This window comes from Pan troglodytes, chromosome 14 (assembly GCF_028858775.2).
Source record: "Pan troglodytes isolate AG18354 chromosome 14, NHGRI_mPanTro3-v2.0_pri, whole genome shotgun sequence".
Taxonomy (NCBI): Eukaryota; Metazoa; Chordata; class Mammalia; order Primates; family Hominidae; genus Pan; species Pan troglodytes.
In genome coordinates, this window is record NC_072412.2 from 104,152,570 (window position 1) to 104,169,039 (window position 16,470).

The following is a 16,470-nucleotide window of genomic DNA, read 5'->3' on the forward strand; positions in this document are numbered from 1 at the left end:
AGAAAACAATGACATAAAAGCATATCATCTGAAGAATGGAAGCGCTAAGAAGATGGAAAAGTGATCAGAAAAGATGTTCCATACCTGAAAATGAAAATAAGCAAAAGGCAAAAACCCCACTTGCAGTTAGTTTATCCTAGGGAAATAGACAAGTGAAAAGATTCATATGTCCAAAGTTTTCCAAAAATGTTTTTAAAGCTGCAAACTACCTAGGTAGACATCAATGTAAAATTAATGACAGGAATTGGTCCCCTTTTGGTTGAGGGACAGGCGTACTCCTGCACACATTCAAAGAAAACATGTGGAATGAGGTACACTGAGATGTTAACAGTATGTTCTGTTTTTCTGCACTGTCCCAGTTGTTAGCAATGAGCCTATTTCACACAGGCATACTTCGGGAAAAGCAGGGCAACATCTCAATTTTTAACGTACACACGTGCAGATCAAAAAGTGCCAGACTAGGCCGGGTGCGGTGGCTCATGCCTGCAATCCCGGCACTTTGGGAGGCCGAGGCGGGTGGATCACGAGGTCAGGAGATCCAGATCACGGTGAAACCCCGTCTCTACTAAAAATACAAAAAATTAGCCAGGCTTGGTGGTGGGCGCCTGTAGTTCCAGCTACTCGGGAGGCTGAGGCAGGAGAATGGTGTGAACCCAGGAGGCAGAGCTTGCAGTGAGCCGAGATGGAGCCACTGCACTCCAGCCTGGGTGACAGAGCAAAACTCCATCTCAAAAAAAAAAAAAAAGTGCCAGACTTGGCTTCAGGAAGAAGATTTTAAGTTTATTCCTGGCTGCTCAAAGTCAGTGATTAGACAACTCAAATCCATTACCCTAAATCAATATGGATAATAATAAAGAAGCTAAAAGCGGCAAATGTCTTTCTATATTAGATGAAACATCCTGAATTATATTACACCAAACACTGTAATTACTGCATGACTTTTAAACAATTCTTTCCATAGGGAAAACCGACAAAATGAAAATACAAAAAAAGAGAAATCATTCAAGAAAAAAATGTTACCTTAAAACTCTTCTTCTGAAGCTAAAAAAAACATGAAAGTTTAAAGAAATTGGGAGATCACAGGAATTGCTTAAGATCTGAATATAATTCAACACCAGTCTTAAAGTCCTTGTCATTCTGGGTTTCACTGATGAAGGCTAAGAGTACAGGATTAACTTCTGATACATGAAATTGTTCAGTTTAAAAGACAATGCACAGATGACCGCTGCGGCAAAGGCTGGGCAGGGTGCTGTGGTCCACCTGATGCCTAGTGCCCACCCCCACTGTCCCCCAACCCCTGTTCACAAGAGACAGCTGCGAAAGGGCCACTGGCACACAGCATGGCACCTTATCCCAAAGGCAGTGCTATCCCAGATGATCTGGTGAGCAGTTCAGGCAGATCTCAAATGGCCTGGTCCATCTGAGAAAGCCCTTACTTTCAAAAGCCTTCTATCTACCAACTCTTACAAAAACACACAAGAGTAAATCACTTTAAAAGCCTTTTTTATAATTTTGCTTTAAAAAAAAAAAAAGAAATCCCCAGACCTGTCAAAAGCTGAATCTATGCCAGAAGGAGACCAGATTTTGCCAAGAATATGGTGAACAGGGACTTCCTTCAGTCCCCTGGCCACAAGTGGCCTCACTCACCACCAGATGGGCTGCGTGTCCTTCCACCTGGTCTCGCAGTCAACTAACCCAGAGATAAGCAGGCCAGCTTATTCTCCAAACATCGCCCACAACAGGCCTGAGCTTCAACCCTACAAACGCAGGTGGCGCAGCCCCTATCACGGAAAGTCAAATTCCCATTTTCAGTTTCCAATGAGATGTCAAGAACCAAGCAACAGGCTCAGAAGAGCCAAGAAAATTGACTTTCTCAACTAAAAAAAGGCCAGAACACATGAACTCCTTGTGTTTGTCATGTGGACTCCAGTTACTCACACCTGAATCTCTGAGGCCCTGAACATCTGTGTTCCCCCTTCCTTCCATATCTAATTGTTCTTGGTTTTTTTGTTTGTTTGTTTGGTTTTGAGATGGAGTTTCACTCTTGTTGCCCAGGATGGAGTGCAATGGCACCATCTCGGCTCACCGCAACCTCCGCTTCCCAGGTTCAAGCAATTCTCCTGCCTCAGCCTCCCGAGTAGCTGGGATTACAGGTATGTGCCACCACACTCAGCTAATTTTTTTGTATTTTTAGTAGAGACAGGGTTTCACCATGTTAACCAGGATGGTCTCGATCTCCTGACCTCGTGATCCACCCGCCTCGGCCTCCCAAAGTGCTGGGATTACAGGCGTGAGCCACCGCGCCCAGCTATCTAATTGTTTTAAGGGGTAACTTTTATGTTAAAATTTATATTAAAATTGTGGCCAGGCCCAGTGGCTCACACCTGTCAACCTAAGCACTTTGGGAGGCCAAGGTGGGAGAATCGTTTGAGGCCAGGAGTTAGAGACCAGTCTGGGCAACATAATGAGACCCCATCTCCACCAAAAATTTAAACAATGAGCCGGGCACAGTGGCACACGCCTGTAGTCCCAGCTACTCGGGAGGCTGTGGCGTGAGGACTGCTTGAGCCCACCAGTTCGAGGCTATAGTTAGCCATTACCACATCGCTGCACTCCAGCCTAAGCGACAGAATGAGACCCTATTTCTTTAAAACAAAATTAATGATCAACTATGATAAAAAGTCAATAGGTTGTTTGCAGTGAGCTGGTTTTCCAGTATTTGTACTGAGACACCTCTTGTCCAGGATTCCTGTAATGACACGCCATGGGCTGGGGAGGCAAGATTAGGAGTAAAATCAATAGCTGTGAAATGGTTTTCTCTGCAAGGCTCCCAGTTGTATTCAGCCATCAATTTAGTAAACTTCGCCTTATTACCAACTCTGTGACCAAAGGAGCAAACTGAGAAAATACATGATGTGCAAGCACCTTTCCTATACTTCAATATCACAGCCTCATTCACCTTCTCATCTCCAGTAAACTGATCCCACACTGTAGTTCTTATCCACACAGAGCAAACTACTGCTAAACCCTCATGGTAGATGAGGCTATTTATGCAGCTGGGCCACCAAGCCCTCCCCTCTCTCCCTTAAGAACTCAGAGAGACTCTAACTTCCTGCTCCAGCAGCAAATCTACTGGAGGAGCTGACACCACATGAACAGAAGAACGTGGAGTCTACGGCCAGGTGCATGTGGCTTCAAATCCACCTCCACCTCTTACAAGTTATTTGCCTCTCTAGGCCTTAGTTTACTCACCTGTAAAAAATACAGAAAAATGCATACATATTATAGTTCCTGGGGCTAAAAATAAGATGTTTTCTTATTCTCCTGGGGCTAAAATAAGACAATTTTTTATTTTCCTGGGGCAAAAATAAAGTTTTTTTAAAAACTGGACATAATAAGTGCTCCCCTGTTCCCATTACGGTGTGACCTGCAGCCTCAGCTGTGTTGTCCTTTCTAAGCCACAACTGCCAATGCTACATAAAGAAGCAGCTGAATCACAAGTGACAGGCACACCCAGTAAATTCCAACTAAAGGCTGAGATAGGAAAATAAATCATCAAGTGACAAGAAACTGTCTCATCTCAAGGGTTTACCCTCAAATCACACAGCTGATGATGCGTACACTTCACTATTATTCTCCCTCGTGTCACATCTTTCTACATGAAAATAGAATAAATGGCTGGGCACGGTGGCTCACACCTGTAATCCCAGCACTGTGGGAGGCTGAGGTGGGCGGATTACCTGAGGTCAGGAGTTCGAGACCACCCTGGCCAACATGGCGAAACCTTGTCTCTACTAAAATTACAAAAATTAGCCAGGCATGGTGGCAGGCACTTGTAATCCCAGCTACTCGGGAGGCTGAGGCAGGAGAATCACTTGAACTTGAGAGGTGGAGGTTGCAGTGACCCAAGATCATGCCACTGCACTCCAGCCCAGGCGACAGAGTGAGACTCTTGTCTCAAAAAAAAAAAAAAAAAAAAATAGAGTAAATGACTAGATCCACCATTTGACCTTCAATACACATGTGGCTCTCCCAAGGTATGCCCTTTAGTAATAACAAATAGAGAAGACCCCGATCAGTGCCCCGGGGTAGGACAATGGTCATGAGGCCTCCTGCAATTAGGCTGTTGCTAATACAAGCCCCAATGGAGACACTATCCTGAGACCATGTAGATAACACATGCTGTGAAACACAATTTCAGTGAAGAGAATTTTTTTCTTCTGACCATCTGAAACATATGCAGCTAACCACCAACAATGCTTGTGCAACTTCCTCCATTAGCCTAAATACTTCTGTCTTAGTCAGCTCAGACTGTGCAACTTTTATAAACAACATTGATTCATTGCTTACAGTTCTGGAGGTTGGGAAGTTCAAGGTCAAGGCACTGGCAGATTCGGTGTGTACTGAGTGCCATTCCTCATGGATGGCACCTCCTAGCTCTGTCCTCACATAGCAGAAGGGACAAAGAAGCTCCCTCGGACCTCTTTTGTGAGGGCACTGATATGGTTGGAGGTCCCCTTCAAACTGCATGATGAAATGCAATCCCCAGTGTTGGAGGTGGGGCCTGCTGGGAGGTGTTTGGATCATGGGGGTGGATCCCTCGCGGCTTGGTGCTGTCCTCATAATAGTGAGTTCCAGCAAGATCTGGTTGCTTAAAAGTGTGTGGCACCTTCCATCTCTCTCCATTGCTCCCACTCTCGCCATGTGACTGCCTGTTCCCACTTCACCTTCGGCCATGAGTCAAAGCTCCCTGAGGCCTCCCCAGCAGCCAAAGAGAAGCCTGTACCATGCTTCCTGTACAGCCTGCAGAACCATAAGCCAACTAAACCTCTTTCCTTTATAAATTGCTTTATAGCAACAGAAGAACAGCCTGAGACAGGCACTAATTCCATTCATGAAGGCAGAACCCTCATCAGCTAATCACCTAATCACCTCCTAAAGGCCCCACCTCGAAACACAATTGCACTAAGATTCACAACATGACTGTGGAGAGCCATAAGCATTCAGACCACAGTAGCTACCTATTTCTTTGCCTCCTGACTATGCCTGGTGTAACCTCACAGAGTTAGGTGGTCTCACATCTCTTCAATGATCTTGACTTTTCCACAAGAATCTCACTTCCACAGGTGGGTCGTCTGCAGCATACTACTAGCTCATTAATACACTTTATTTATAGTGGCTAGGGTTGTAACACTGCAGGCTTCCCTTTGATGACTCAATTCAATACTCCACAAAGATTTTCATCCTAGTTCATGAAACGTCATTAACACTGTTAGTCATTTACAACTGAGGGAATTCTCTAGAAGCAGTAAAAGCTTTCTTGTTTCTTCTTTTTCATTTTACATAGGAACAGGCCAAGCACAGTGGCTCATGCCCATAATCCCAGCACTTTGGGAGGTCAAGGGGGGAAGATCGCGTGAGCCCAGGAGTTTGAGACCAGCCTGAGCAACATAGGGGGAACCTGTCCCTACAAAAAATATTTGGGCATGGTGGTGCACACCTGTAGTCCCTGCTACTTCGAAGGTGAGGCAGGAGGATCGCCTGCGCCTGGGAGGTAGAGGCTACAGTGAGCCATGATCACACCACTGCACTCCAGCCTGGGTGAGGAAGCGAGACCCTCTCTCCAAAAACAACAACAACAAAAAGGAATGGCCTCTTTCTTGTAGTTTTGTCTTCTCTCTCTAAAGACAAACCATCAGTAACCAACACTCAAGTCCAGTTGTCCTTTCTAATACTTACACTGGTGGTCCCATGAAAGCTCAGGGACACAGCATCCTTTTCCCAGCAGGGTAGAAGCCTAAAGCTCTGGGCTCAAAGGTAAAAAAATACTCATTTGCATGTAATTTTGCATAAACTCTCTTGTTTAGTTCCAGATGCCCAATTCTAAGTATGCAAAATAAAATGAAATCATTTATACAGCTTACTGCTTCCAGTGTTTTCAATTCAATGCTTTAACAATAAAAGCAAAAAGAAAACCTTCTGAATCAATTTCTGAATTAAGTTCCTTAATCAACTTCTGAATTAAGTTGAAGATTAAGTTCAACTTAAAAAAAAAATACATGCATATATATTGTGACCAGCCTATAAAAATCAAGACTTGGCCGGGCATGGTGGCTCATGCCTGTAATCCCAGCACTTTGGGAGGCCGAGGCGGGTGGATCACGAGGTCAGGAGATCGAGACCATCCTGGCTAACATGGTGAAACCCCGTCTTTACTAAAAATACAAAAAATTAGCCGGGCATGGTGGCGGGCGCCTGTAGTCCCAGCTACTCGGGAGGCTGAGGCAGGAGAATGGCGTGAACCCGGGAGGCAGAGCTTGCAGTGAGCCGAGATCTTGCCACTGCACTCCAGCCTGGGCGACAGAGTGAGACTCTGTCTCAAAAAAAAAAAAAAAATCAAGACTTATCTACGTTTCCCATTTCTCCTTGTTTTCTGTCCCTCAAGCAAAATCAGAAATAAGCTACGAGGCCACCAAGCCTTCTTCAAGGCTATTCTGAGTTATCTAATCCATTAAGGAGACTTGGAACCCCCGTCATACTTTCTCTTTTTTTTTTTTCTTAGCACTTTTATCCTACTCCAAACTAAATCTTTCTATCACGGCTTCTTTCCCATTATTTCATGCAGGAGGGAGGAAGGAAAAACCTAACCCTTCTCATCTTTGTCAGGCAACCCAAACTGCAGTCCACTCTGTGAAGAGACCCACCTGCCTGGAACGCCCTCTACCCACCAGCACCTTCAGGAACTGCTCAAATGCTGACTCCTCCAGGAAGGGTTCCTTTCTCTCACCCAGTTTGTGCCTCTCTCTGGTTACTATTAGCCTGGACTCCAATGCTTGCTGGAATGTCTGCCCGAAGCTGGCCTGTGAGTTCATTAAGGACAGCAGGTATGGCGTAGGCATCTTCCCCAGGCTCCACCATGGTACATTAAACATAGCAGACATTCAATAAATCTTTGTTGAGAAATGAGCATCATGTCTCATCAGGAGTATGAAAAGCACTTAAGTGCTGCAGAAATTGGATTGCTTGAGGGGTCTTGGTTAGAGGTTCGTGACATTGCTGATGGACCTGCTGCGATAAAGAAGGAAAAAAAAGTCAAATGGCCTTCGCAAGCCTTCTCTTCAGCTCTAAATGTACGATAGTGAACAATCCTTTGCAGTTAAGGGAACCACAGAATCCTTCCTCTCCACATTAGTTACCCCTGGGGAATAAAATCATGCTTCTGTATTGTCTAATTTTTAAACAATTAGTCATGTATTGATTCTATATTTTGAATAAATTAAACTTTATAATAGCTTGATTTTTATTAAAAGGAATCTTTACATCAGTAGGGAGAGGCACTATGGGGTATTTTCCCCTCCCTACAATGACCACCCACAGGAACAAGGATGATGGTAAGGGACGCAGACCCTGGACGCTGGGTACCAAATTGATCAGAAACATGGGAGAAGCTGTGGTCAGCAAGGTGGGGACAGGCCAGCTGGGGACACAAGTGGCTACGGGACAGCAGAGAGGCAAACCATCTGCAGCTAAGCCGGCGGAGGTCTTCCACTCAACCCAGCTGGGGAAAGACTAAGGGAAATTTGAGGCAGAGAAAACAAAGCAGGAGGTCCTCCTTAGAGAAGGACATGCACTCAGCTTTTAAACCTGGCCTTGAAGTGAATTGGGGAGCAGAGCACCAAAAAGAGCTATGAGAACTGCCCATTAGAATCTGACCTTGTGGAGGTCCAGGGTGGCTACCGAGGGCGCCTTGAGAACCCCAAGGGCAGGCGCTTTCTGAGTGGCAGACCAGCCACGGGGACCCAGGATCTGCCACTCCAGAGAAACTGCCTTCGGTCTAGTCAGAAACCGAAGACGCCAACAAGGGGAAGATGGCACCTGCAGAAAACCACTTGAGTAGGGCCAAGAGGACACGTTTTCAGGATACCCTCACTGATTTCCAGGCAGTGGAACTATCCTGTAGGACGCTCCAGTGGTGGATGCATGTCACTATACGTTTGTCAAAACCCACTGAACATACACCACCAAGAGTGAGCTCCAGCATCAGCGATGGATTCAGGTGATGACAACATGTCAACACAGGCTCATCAGCTGTGACAAACGTACCACTCTCGCACAGGATGCTGACACCAGGGGAGACCCCATGGGTGTTGGAGCCAAGGGGATGGGAAATCTCTGCACCTTACACTCAATTTTATTGTGCTCCAAAACTGCTCTAAAAAAAATTTATTTAAAAAATAATGACAACCACCACGGTAGGCTAAGCTCCAGAGTCCCTGTGGGGTGCGTGAGAGACGGACGGGCACTCAGCAACTCTGGGCCTTGCTGAGGAAAGGGTGAAGGAGGTCCCCAGAAGCCGAGGGGCCAATGTCATCACATGCGTTAGTGTGCAAACCTGCCGGTGGGGAGCACAAGCAGCAGTGCCCAGAGGCTTTGGGAGCTCCTCTGAGTTTTCTCAGAGGTGCTGGCAGAGGTGGAAGGCCACATCCGCCAAAGAGAAAGGAAAGGTGAAGACACAGACAAGGTGGGCCAGGCCTGTCAGGAAGAGAAATGAAACCTACATCCCTCCACCAAGGAACGAAAAAGCAGCTCAAGGATTCCAGGCACCCAAGAGGCCTCCTTTGGCCTTTTTCCAGTTCTGTTCTGAGCATCACCCAAAATTCAAAGAAAACATCTCGGCCTATCCGTGGGTGATGCTGCACAGAGACTGGGAGGGATGGGAGAGACAACACTGCTGCAGATGCCCAGTAGCCTAGGAAAAGAAGGAGCAGCATGAGAAGGATCCTGCTGCAGGCTGGGCTGAAGGAATGCCCGATGAAGTACAAAGGGAGTTGCTCAGGCTGAAAAAAAGCAAGAAAAAGGAGGAACAACAGGAGGCTTGGCACGGTGGCTCACGCCTGTAATCCCAGCACTTTAGGAGGCCAAAGTGGGGGGATCGTCTGAGGTCAGGAATTCGAGACCAGCCTGGCCAACATGGTAAAACCTCACCTCTACTAAAAATACAAAAATTGGCCAGGTGTGGTGGCAGGTGCCTGTTATCTCAGCTACTCCAGAGGCTGAGGCAGGAGAACTGCTTGAACCCAGGAGGTGGAGGCTGCAGTGAGCCGAGATCATGCCACTGCACTCCAGCCTGGGTGATGGGCGATGGAGCAAGACTCCGTCTCAAAAAAAAAAAAAAAAAAAAGGAAGAAAAGAAGGGGGAGGAAGCTGCTGCTGCTGATGAATTGGTCCTGGTGAAGTTTTTTTTCTTGTCAATAAAGCATTTAAGCCCCCCATATGCAACTTACTCCCTTTAAAGAAAAAAACTGAAATACAAGGCTGTGAAAAAATAACAACAAACGTCCTCATTATTCCAGGAAACCCCCCAAAGAGTCCATACTTCCCAAAGACATTTAATACCTACTGCTCTTTACAGAAAAGAACTTCCTTTAAAACAGGACATTTCACTTTAATTACTAAAATTACCTCTGACTAAAACAGCAACAACACAGGCGCTCCAATGTAACCTGCCAGGTTGTACTCATGGTCATTCCAGACCTCCAGGTTATCTAAAACACTGCACCTCTCACAGATTAAAGCAACTAAAAGCAAATCACCTAGATAAAACTCCAAAATCCCTTTCCCGATTAAACCTGGCATTTTAGGCCAGCTGCCAGTGGCTCATCCTTGTTATCTGAGCACTCTGGGAGCCAACGTGGGAAGATTGCTTGAGGCCAAAAGGTGGAGACCAGCCTGAGCAAGGTAAGACTCCATTCTCTACAAAAATAAAAAACAAACTAAAAACCTGGCATTTTAGAATGCTTAAGTCATTCAAATATTAAAGAAAATTGTTAGGCCAGGCGCGGTGGCTCACACCTATAATCCCAGCACTTTGGGAGGCCAAGGCAGGCAGATCACCTGAGGTCAGGAGTTCGAGACTAGCTTGACCAACATGGTGAAACCCAGTCTGTACTAAAAATGCAAAAATTAGCCAGGCGTGGTGGCACACACCTGTAATCTCAGCTACTCAGGAGGCTGAGGCACGAGAATCACTTGAACCAGGGAGATGGAGGTTGCAGTGAGCTGAGATAGTGCCACTGCACTCCAGCCTGGGAGGCAGAGCGAGACTCTGACTCAAAAAAAAAAAAAGAAAGAAAGAAAAAATAGTTTAAGAACATGATCACCCAAAATAGCCTAACACTGCTTTTATCTTTTCTTATTACACTTGATTGGTCTAGTGTGTATCTTATAACCTAGCCGCCATCATAGCTGACTATAATCATGACCTGCTCTTTACAGAGTGAACGCTGAGCTCATGCCATCCCTTTTCCCCTCATGTATAACTGGCACAATATGCCCTGCCTTCCGGGCAGCACACACAACCCTATTGTTGGATAACCATGTTTAAAACTCACTCTCGGCCAGGCACGGTGGCTCACACCTGTAATCCCAGCTCTTTGGGAGGCCGAGGCAGGCAGATCACGAGGTCAGGAGACTGAGACCATCCTGGCTAATACGGTGAAACCCCATCTCTACTAAAAATACAAAAAATTAGCCGGGCATGGTGGCGGGCGCCTGTAGTCCCAGCTACTCGGGAGGCTGAGGCAGGAGAATGGCGTGAACCCGGGAGGCGGAGCTTGCAGTGAGCCGAGATCTTGCCACTGCACTCCAGCCTGGGCGACAGAGTGAGACTCCGTCTCAATAAAAAATATATATATAAATAAATAAAAACCTCACTCTCAACAGAAAACTCCTGATTGGTTTTAACCAATTAAAAAGTCCTACATATATCAGCCTCCCTCTCTTTTTTTTTTTTTTTTTTTGAGATGGAGTCTTGCTCAGTCACCCAGGCTGGAGTGCAGTGGCGCAATCTCCGCTCACTGCAAGCTCTGCCTCCTGGGTTCACGCCATTCTCCTGCCTCAGCCTCCCGAGTAGCTGGGACTACAGGTGCCTGCCACCATGCCCGGTTAATTTTTTTTGTATTTTTAGTAAAGATGGGGTTTCACCATGTTAGCCAGGATGGTCTCAATCTCCTGACCTTGTGATCCACCCGCCTCGGCCTCTCAAAGTGCTGGGATTACAGGCGTGAGCCACCGTGCGGGCTACCAGCCTCCCTGTCTTATGTAAATGTCTTCCTTTCTCTAGATAAGGTCTTTTATCAGCATATACCTGACGAAGTGCCCGGATACGAAATTCGGTCCCATACTCAGGACCCACTTTAGGAAGAACTCTATCTTTCCTGACTTCTCCTCCTTCCCCGGGGAATTGTCAGTCGCATGGCCTGGATTCCCCAACAGGGCTGGCAGGGGGCATGGATTGGCTAGAGCCCCACTCCTCTTGCCACAGGGATCAGTCCAGGGTTAAGGACTATGCTAGGACGCTCAGCATTGCCTAAGAACTTGTGCTAGAGCTACTGAAAAAGAGGTGCTCTTCGTTCCCCAGGATCACATCATTAAGGCTGGGTGCTGCGGGCAGCCGCCTTTATCATCGGCTGGGGCACACCTGCCTAAGAAGTAAGACCTCACATTCCACTGTACTGGAAGTCAAGCCCACTGCAGCCCTTTCAGTGCTGTGAGCAGATGAATCTCCCCTTCTTCTTTTTGCTTAAACTAGTTGAGGTTGTTGTTCTTTTGCCTACAACTGAAAAACAACAACAACAACAAAAAAATCACTGTAACACAATGAGTATATGCCCCAATGGTGAGTAACAACACCAGCCAGGGTCATGCCAGCCACCCTGGGCCACATCAAACCAGGGATGGTAAAAGCAGCACCACTGGAAGCCCAGAATCACCCACCTGGGTTAAAATGAAAGTCTGCTGGGTTTAACTCACCTAGAGGCTTCTACCCGATTTTTGCAGGTGCAACCAAGACTGAGGCTGTTTAAACAGCCTTAAATTCTGCTATGCAACTCACTGGAAAACTACTTTAGGACCCACTTCAGAAGTGACCACCACTAAACTGGACAAGAGATGCAGGGTCAAAATGATGTATATATTAGGTATGTGGAGCTCAGACACATGATTTGTCTAATAAATTTGTTAAAAGGAACTCCTGTCATCTAAGAAATTACAAGCTACTCTTGACTTACGACCAGCTGACACACTGTTCCCACTGGTGATCAGCCACCCACAGCACCTCACACCCCATCCATCCACCTGAGCCAATGCTGCTGCCGTGTGGACACTCTGGGGCTCACATTCAGAGCAGAACCTGCTTTGCCTAGCAGGTAAAGCTAGGTGGAGTAGCCAAGTGTGATGAAGTCTGGGATCTGAAACACGGGCTACTCCCTCTTCAATCACCCTCTGTATAGTGATTACAGCCGTCCCATGTTGCTAGCACAAATGACCTAATTAATCAGTCACCAGCCTCAGTCCCTAGCCTGAACTCTTCCACCAGCTCCAGACCCATATTTCTAACTGCCTGTTCATTTCCTCTGCCCACAATCCACTCATCTGAAACAGAATTCCTTATCTACATAGGATCTTCATCTTCCATGCTAGTCATCAGCCCCAAGGACTTGGGTGCGTGGGTGCGTTCATTCGCCCCAGGGCACCTCCCTCCCTCCATCACCATCATCACTGAAGCCTGCCCCCCTCACCCCCACAGCTCCCTCCCTCAAATCCCTCCTCCTCCCCACCCACTGGTGGCACAGTTCGATCTGGCTTCAGCTTTTACCTGGGAAACCGCAATGAGACCTAGCTGGGGGACCAGCCTCCTTCCTTTCCAGTCTAACCACCAAACTGTCAACGCCCAAAATGGGTCTCATTCTGCCAATTCAAATTTCCCAGAAATGTTACATCACCTAATAGGCTAAAGCCCAAACCACTCAGCATGGTCCCATGGGTGATAATGACAAGGTAGTCTGGGAGCACTTATTTTAGGACCTGATATGATCTGGTCCTGGACTACCTTCTTCAACATATGTGTCTTGTTCTCTTTCCTTTCCCCTTAAGTCCGGCAGAATCGGATTCCTTGTATTTTTCCAAACACTCTGTGCTATTTAAAGACACCATGCTTTTGAACATTCTAATCTGTCTGGATGCCCTCTGCCTTTAAAAGAAATTCTTCTAGAACAGAGCTCAGCCATTGTTTCCTTTATTAATCTTCAGCCGGCTACGTCTAGATACTTAATTACCCCCTCCTCTGCGCTACTTCTGAGCCTTATACTTCCACAAATGCATTTTTTCCCATTGAAATGTATGCGACACATGTGCCTCTGCTACTGGGCCATAAGCTCCTTGAAGACGGAGCTGTTAGTCATCTAATCCCAATGCCAGCACTGCACCAGACATATGACAGATCCCTCTTCAACTCTAAACACCATCTCCTATGCCTTACACATTGGCTGATATACTACCTATTAGATATCTATTCAGATCAACACACATCTTTCTTCCCATAATTAAGAAGGCCTACCAGTCTTATGAACTATTAGGAATACTTTCCCAGCATCCAGCTGAGCAATTTTGACAGGAGGAATCCTGTTTTCATGGGAACTACGGAACCCACTAGAGGGGGTGCAGCAAAGAGGAATGCAGTAAACACCAGAGCGGTACAACACCAGGAGGGCACCACAATGGAGAAGGGGGTACTGCAGGGCACAGCCAGGCCTGGCACAGCCCCAAAGACCAACCTAAACTAACTCAGAAACCTGCACCCAGAAACATAAAGAAAACTCCTCCTCCTCCTCCAACTCTCTTATGCCAACTAGCTTCCTGCCTTCAGAACCAGGAACTTAACTCTTAAGATTATAGTTTACATAGACTTTGGAGTAAAAGGCTTTTCTAGCCTAGCCTCACAACTTAACTGCTATTTCCAAACTCCTTTCTATATGAAAATATGCAGGCGACTAACCAACAAAGTTACGAGTGAAATCGGGAATGTATTTGGGAACAGTCCACATATTTTAAACTTTATTTCTTACAATTGAAAAACTGTGCTTCTTTTTGCATCAAACAATGGTGACCACAGAAGTAAATTACAATAAAAATATTAATATATCCCTAGGCTGGGCACAGTGGCTCACGCCTGTAATCCCAGCACTTTAGGAGGCTGAGGCAGGCGGATCACCTGAGGTTGGGGGTTCAAGACCAGCCTGACCAACGTGGAGAAACCCTGTCTCTACTAAAAAAAAAAAAACAACAACAACAAACAAAATTAGCCAGGCATAGAGGCACATGCCTGTAATCCCAGCTATTCAGGAGGCTGAGGGCAGAACAATCTCGAACTCAGGAGGTGGAGGTTGCACCATTGCACTCCAGCCTGGGCAACAAGAGCGAACTCTGTCTCAAAAAAAAAGAAAAAAGTGTATTAATATATCCCTGATATGGTTTGGCTGTGTCCCCACCCAAACCTCATCCTGAATTGTAGCTCCCATAATCCCTATGCATTGTGGGAGGGACCCAGTGGGAGGTAACCGAATCACAGGAGGGTTTTTCCCATCCTCTTCGCATGACACTAAGTCTCACGAGATCTGATGGTTTTATAATGGGCAGTTCCCCTGCACACGCTCTCTTGCCTGCCGACATGTGAGACGTGACTTTGCTCCTCTTTCGCCTTCCGCCATGACTGTGAGGCCTCCCCAACCATGTGGAACTATGAGTCCATTAAATCTTTTTCTTTATAAATACCCAGTCTCGGGTATTGCTTCATAGCAGTATGAAAATGGACTCATACAATCCCTTCCTAGTTTTTGTCATGCGATTAAATGGCCACAAAGTCTACACTTACGTACCATTTTTCGTAAAATAGCAAAGATCTTTACAACAAAGCCTGACAACACTCCCTCTTTTTCTTAAAGTGTACTTCTATCCAAATAGTTTCCATTTCTCACAAAAGTTAAATCACTAAAGACAACCAATCATACCAAAACAAAAATTTGAAAATCTGAACAAAGAGAAAAAGCAAATGAGTTCCAGCAAAATTCAGGAGCACTAACTTCTCATATCTCATATCACTGAAAGGAAAAAAAAAAAAAGCCAGGCACTGTGGCATGCACCTGTAGTCCCTGCTTTTGCAGCCACTAGAGGCTGAGGCAGGAGAGATCACTTGACCCAGGAGTTCAAGTCCAGACTGGGCAACATAGTGAACTCCCATCTCTTAAAAAACAGTAATAATAGAAGTGTAGTAGTAAAGGTCTAGGTCCCTTATCCAAACTTTCAAAATCCAAAAGTCTCCGAAAACCAACAGTTTTTCCAACTCCTCTGGAGGTGAGATCTAAACTGATCTGAAACCGGTTGGCAGCAAACCCTGAAATGATGTGCAGCTACTCACAGTCTCAGTGCCAACAGGCAGACACCTCCCCTCGACGCTCCAGTCCTCGTGGGTCACTGGGCACAGCCAAGCATCCACTCAACGCTGTTCAACGCTATGGCTCAATATTGCCCCTGACCCACTTATGCACCTTGTACAGGATGAAAACTTAATACAAGGAATGTATTATTTCAATGACTACTGCCCTGCTATTCAAAATGCATACAGTATGATTATGCTGAAAAGCAGACTGGTCCTATTTTGGGGTGAATGTTCATTCAGAGCAGTAATTTTAAGTCATAATATTGGCACTTATCCTGCAAATCTCCTTCTCATCTGAGACTTTTAACTAAATCAACAGGCTGAAAAGAAACACAAGATATAAGAGCTATTTTAAACCAGACTATTTACCATATATTTATAAAAGATTCATCTAAAAGACAATCAAAAACATAATTCTGGCCAGGCGCGGTGGCTCACACCTGTAATCCCAGCACTTTGGAAAGCCGACGTGGGTGGATCATTTGAGGTCAGGAGTTCGAGACCAGCCTAACCAACATGGTGAAACCCCGTCTCTACGAAAAACACAAAAAAATTAGGTGGGCATGGTGGCACATGCCTGTAGTCCCAGCCACTCAGGAGGCTGAGGCACGAAAACTGCTTGAACCCAGGAGACAGAGGTTGCAGTGAGCCGAGATCACGCTACTGCACTCCACTCCACTGCACTCCAGCCTGGGAGACAGGGCAAGACTCCGTCTCAAAAAAAAGAAAAAAAAACAAAACATAATTCAGTCAGGCAGAATTCTAACTGTTTGTCCTCCTCAGGCTCCCACAGCCACTTCAAAGTTAGCCAGAGCCTAGACACAGCCAGGACAGTGGTTCTGCTGTCTTGAGTGAATGCTCACACTCTCAAGGAGTATATGTGTGGACCCCAGTCTGCAGGCAGTGATCCTTGTTTCGAATACAACTGGGCAAGGGGTAAGGTGCCCAGCAGGAGTGTAAGTGTAACACCACTGTGTGGGTATTCTCACTTAGCAACCTAGGCAAAGCAATTAACTACATAAAACTCATTAAATAACACACTGCTTTCCAACAGCACTGCCAGGGATGAGAGGAGGAGAGTCATTTTTTCTTTCTCCAAAGGCAAAAGAAAGCAGCAAGGAGGTCGGGCACGGTGGCTCATGCCTGTAATCCCAACACTTTGGGAGGCCGAGGCAGGCAGATCACTTGAGGTCAGG

At 46.2% G+C, this 16,470-nt stretch overlaps 1 protein-coding gene across 2 annotated transcripts in view; it reads right to left on the reverse strand.

Annotated features, from left to right (window-relative positions):
* STK24 (serine/threonine kinase 24) overlaps nucleotides 1-16,470 on the reverse strand; it is a 127,447-nt gene that overhangs the window by 94,558 nt on the left and 16,419 nt on the right. The window contains exon 1 of one of the 2 annotated variants that reach the window (XM_016925464.4): nucleotides 6,705-6,965. The exons of the other annotated variant lie outside the window; for it this stretch is intronic. Within the exon in view, the coding sequence (XP_016780953.1) occupies nucleotides 6,705-6,941 (237 nt within the window). The 5' untranslated portion in view covers nucleotides 6,942-6,965. Of the gene's footprint in view, nucleotides 1-6,704; nucleotides 6,966-16,470 lie in introns of those variants that run through there. 2 annotated transcript variants of the gene reach the window in all.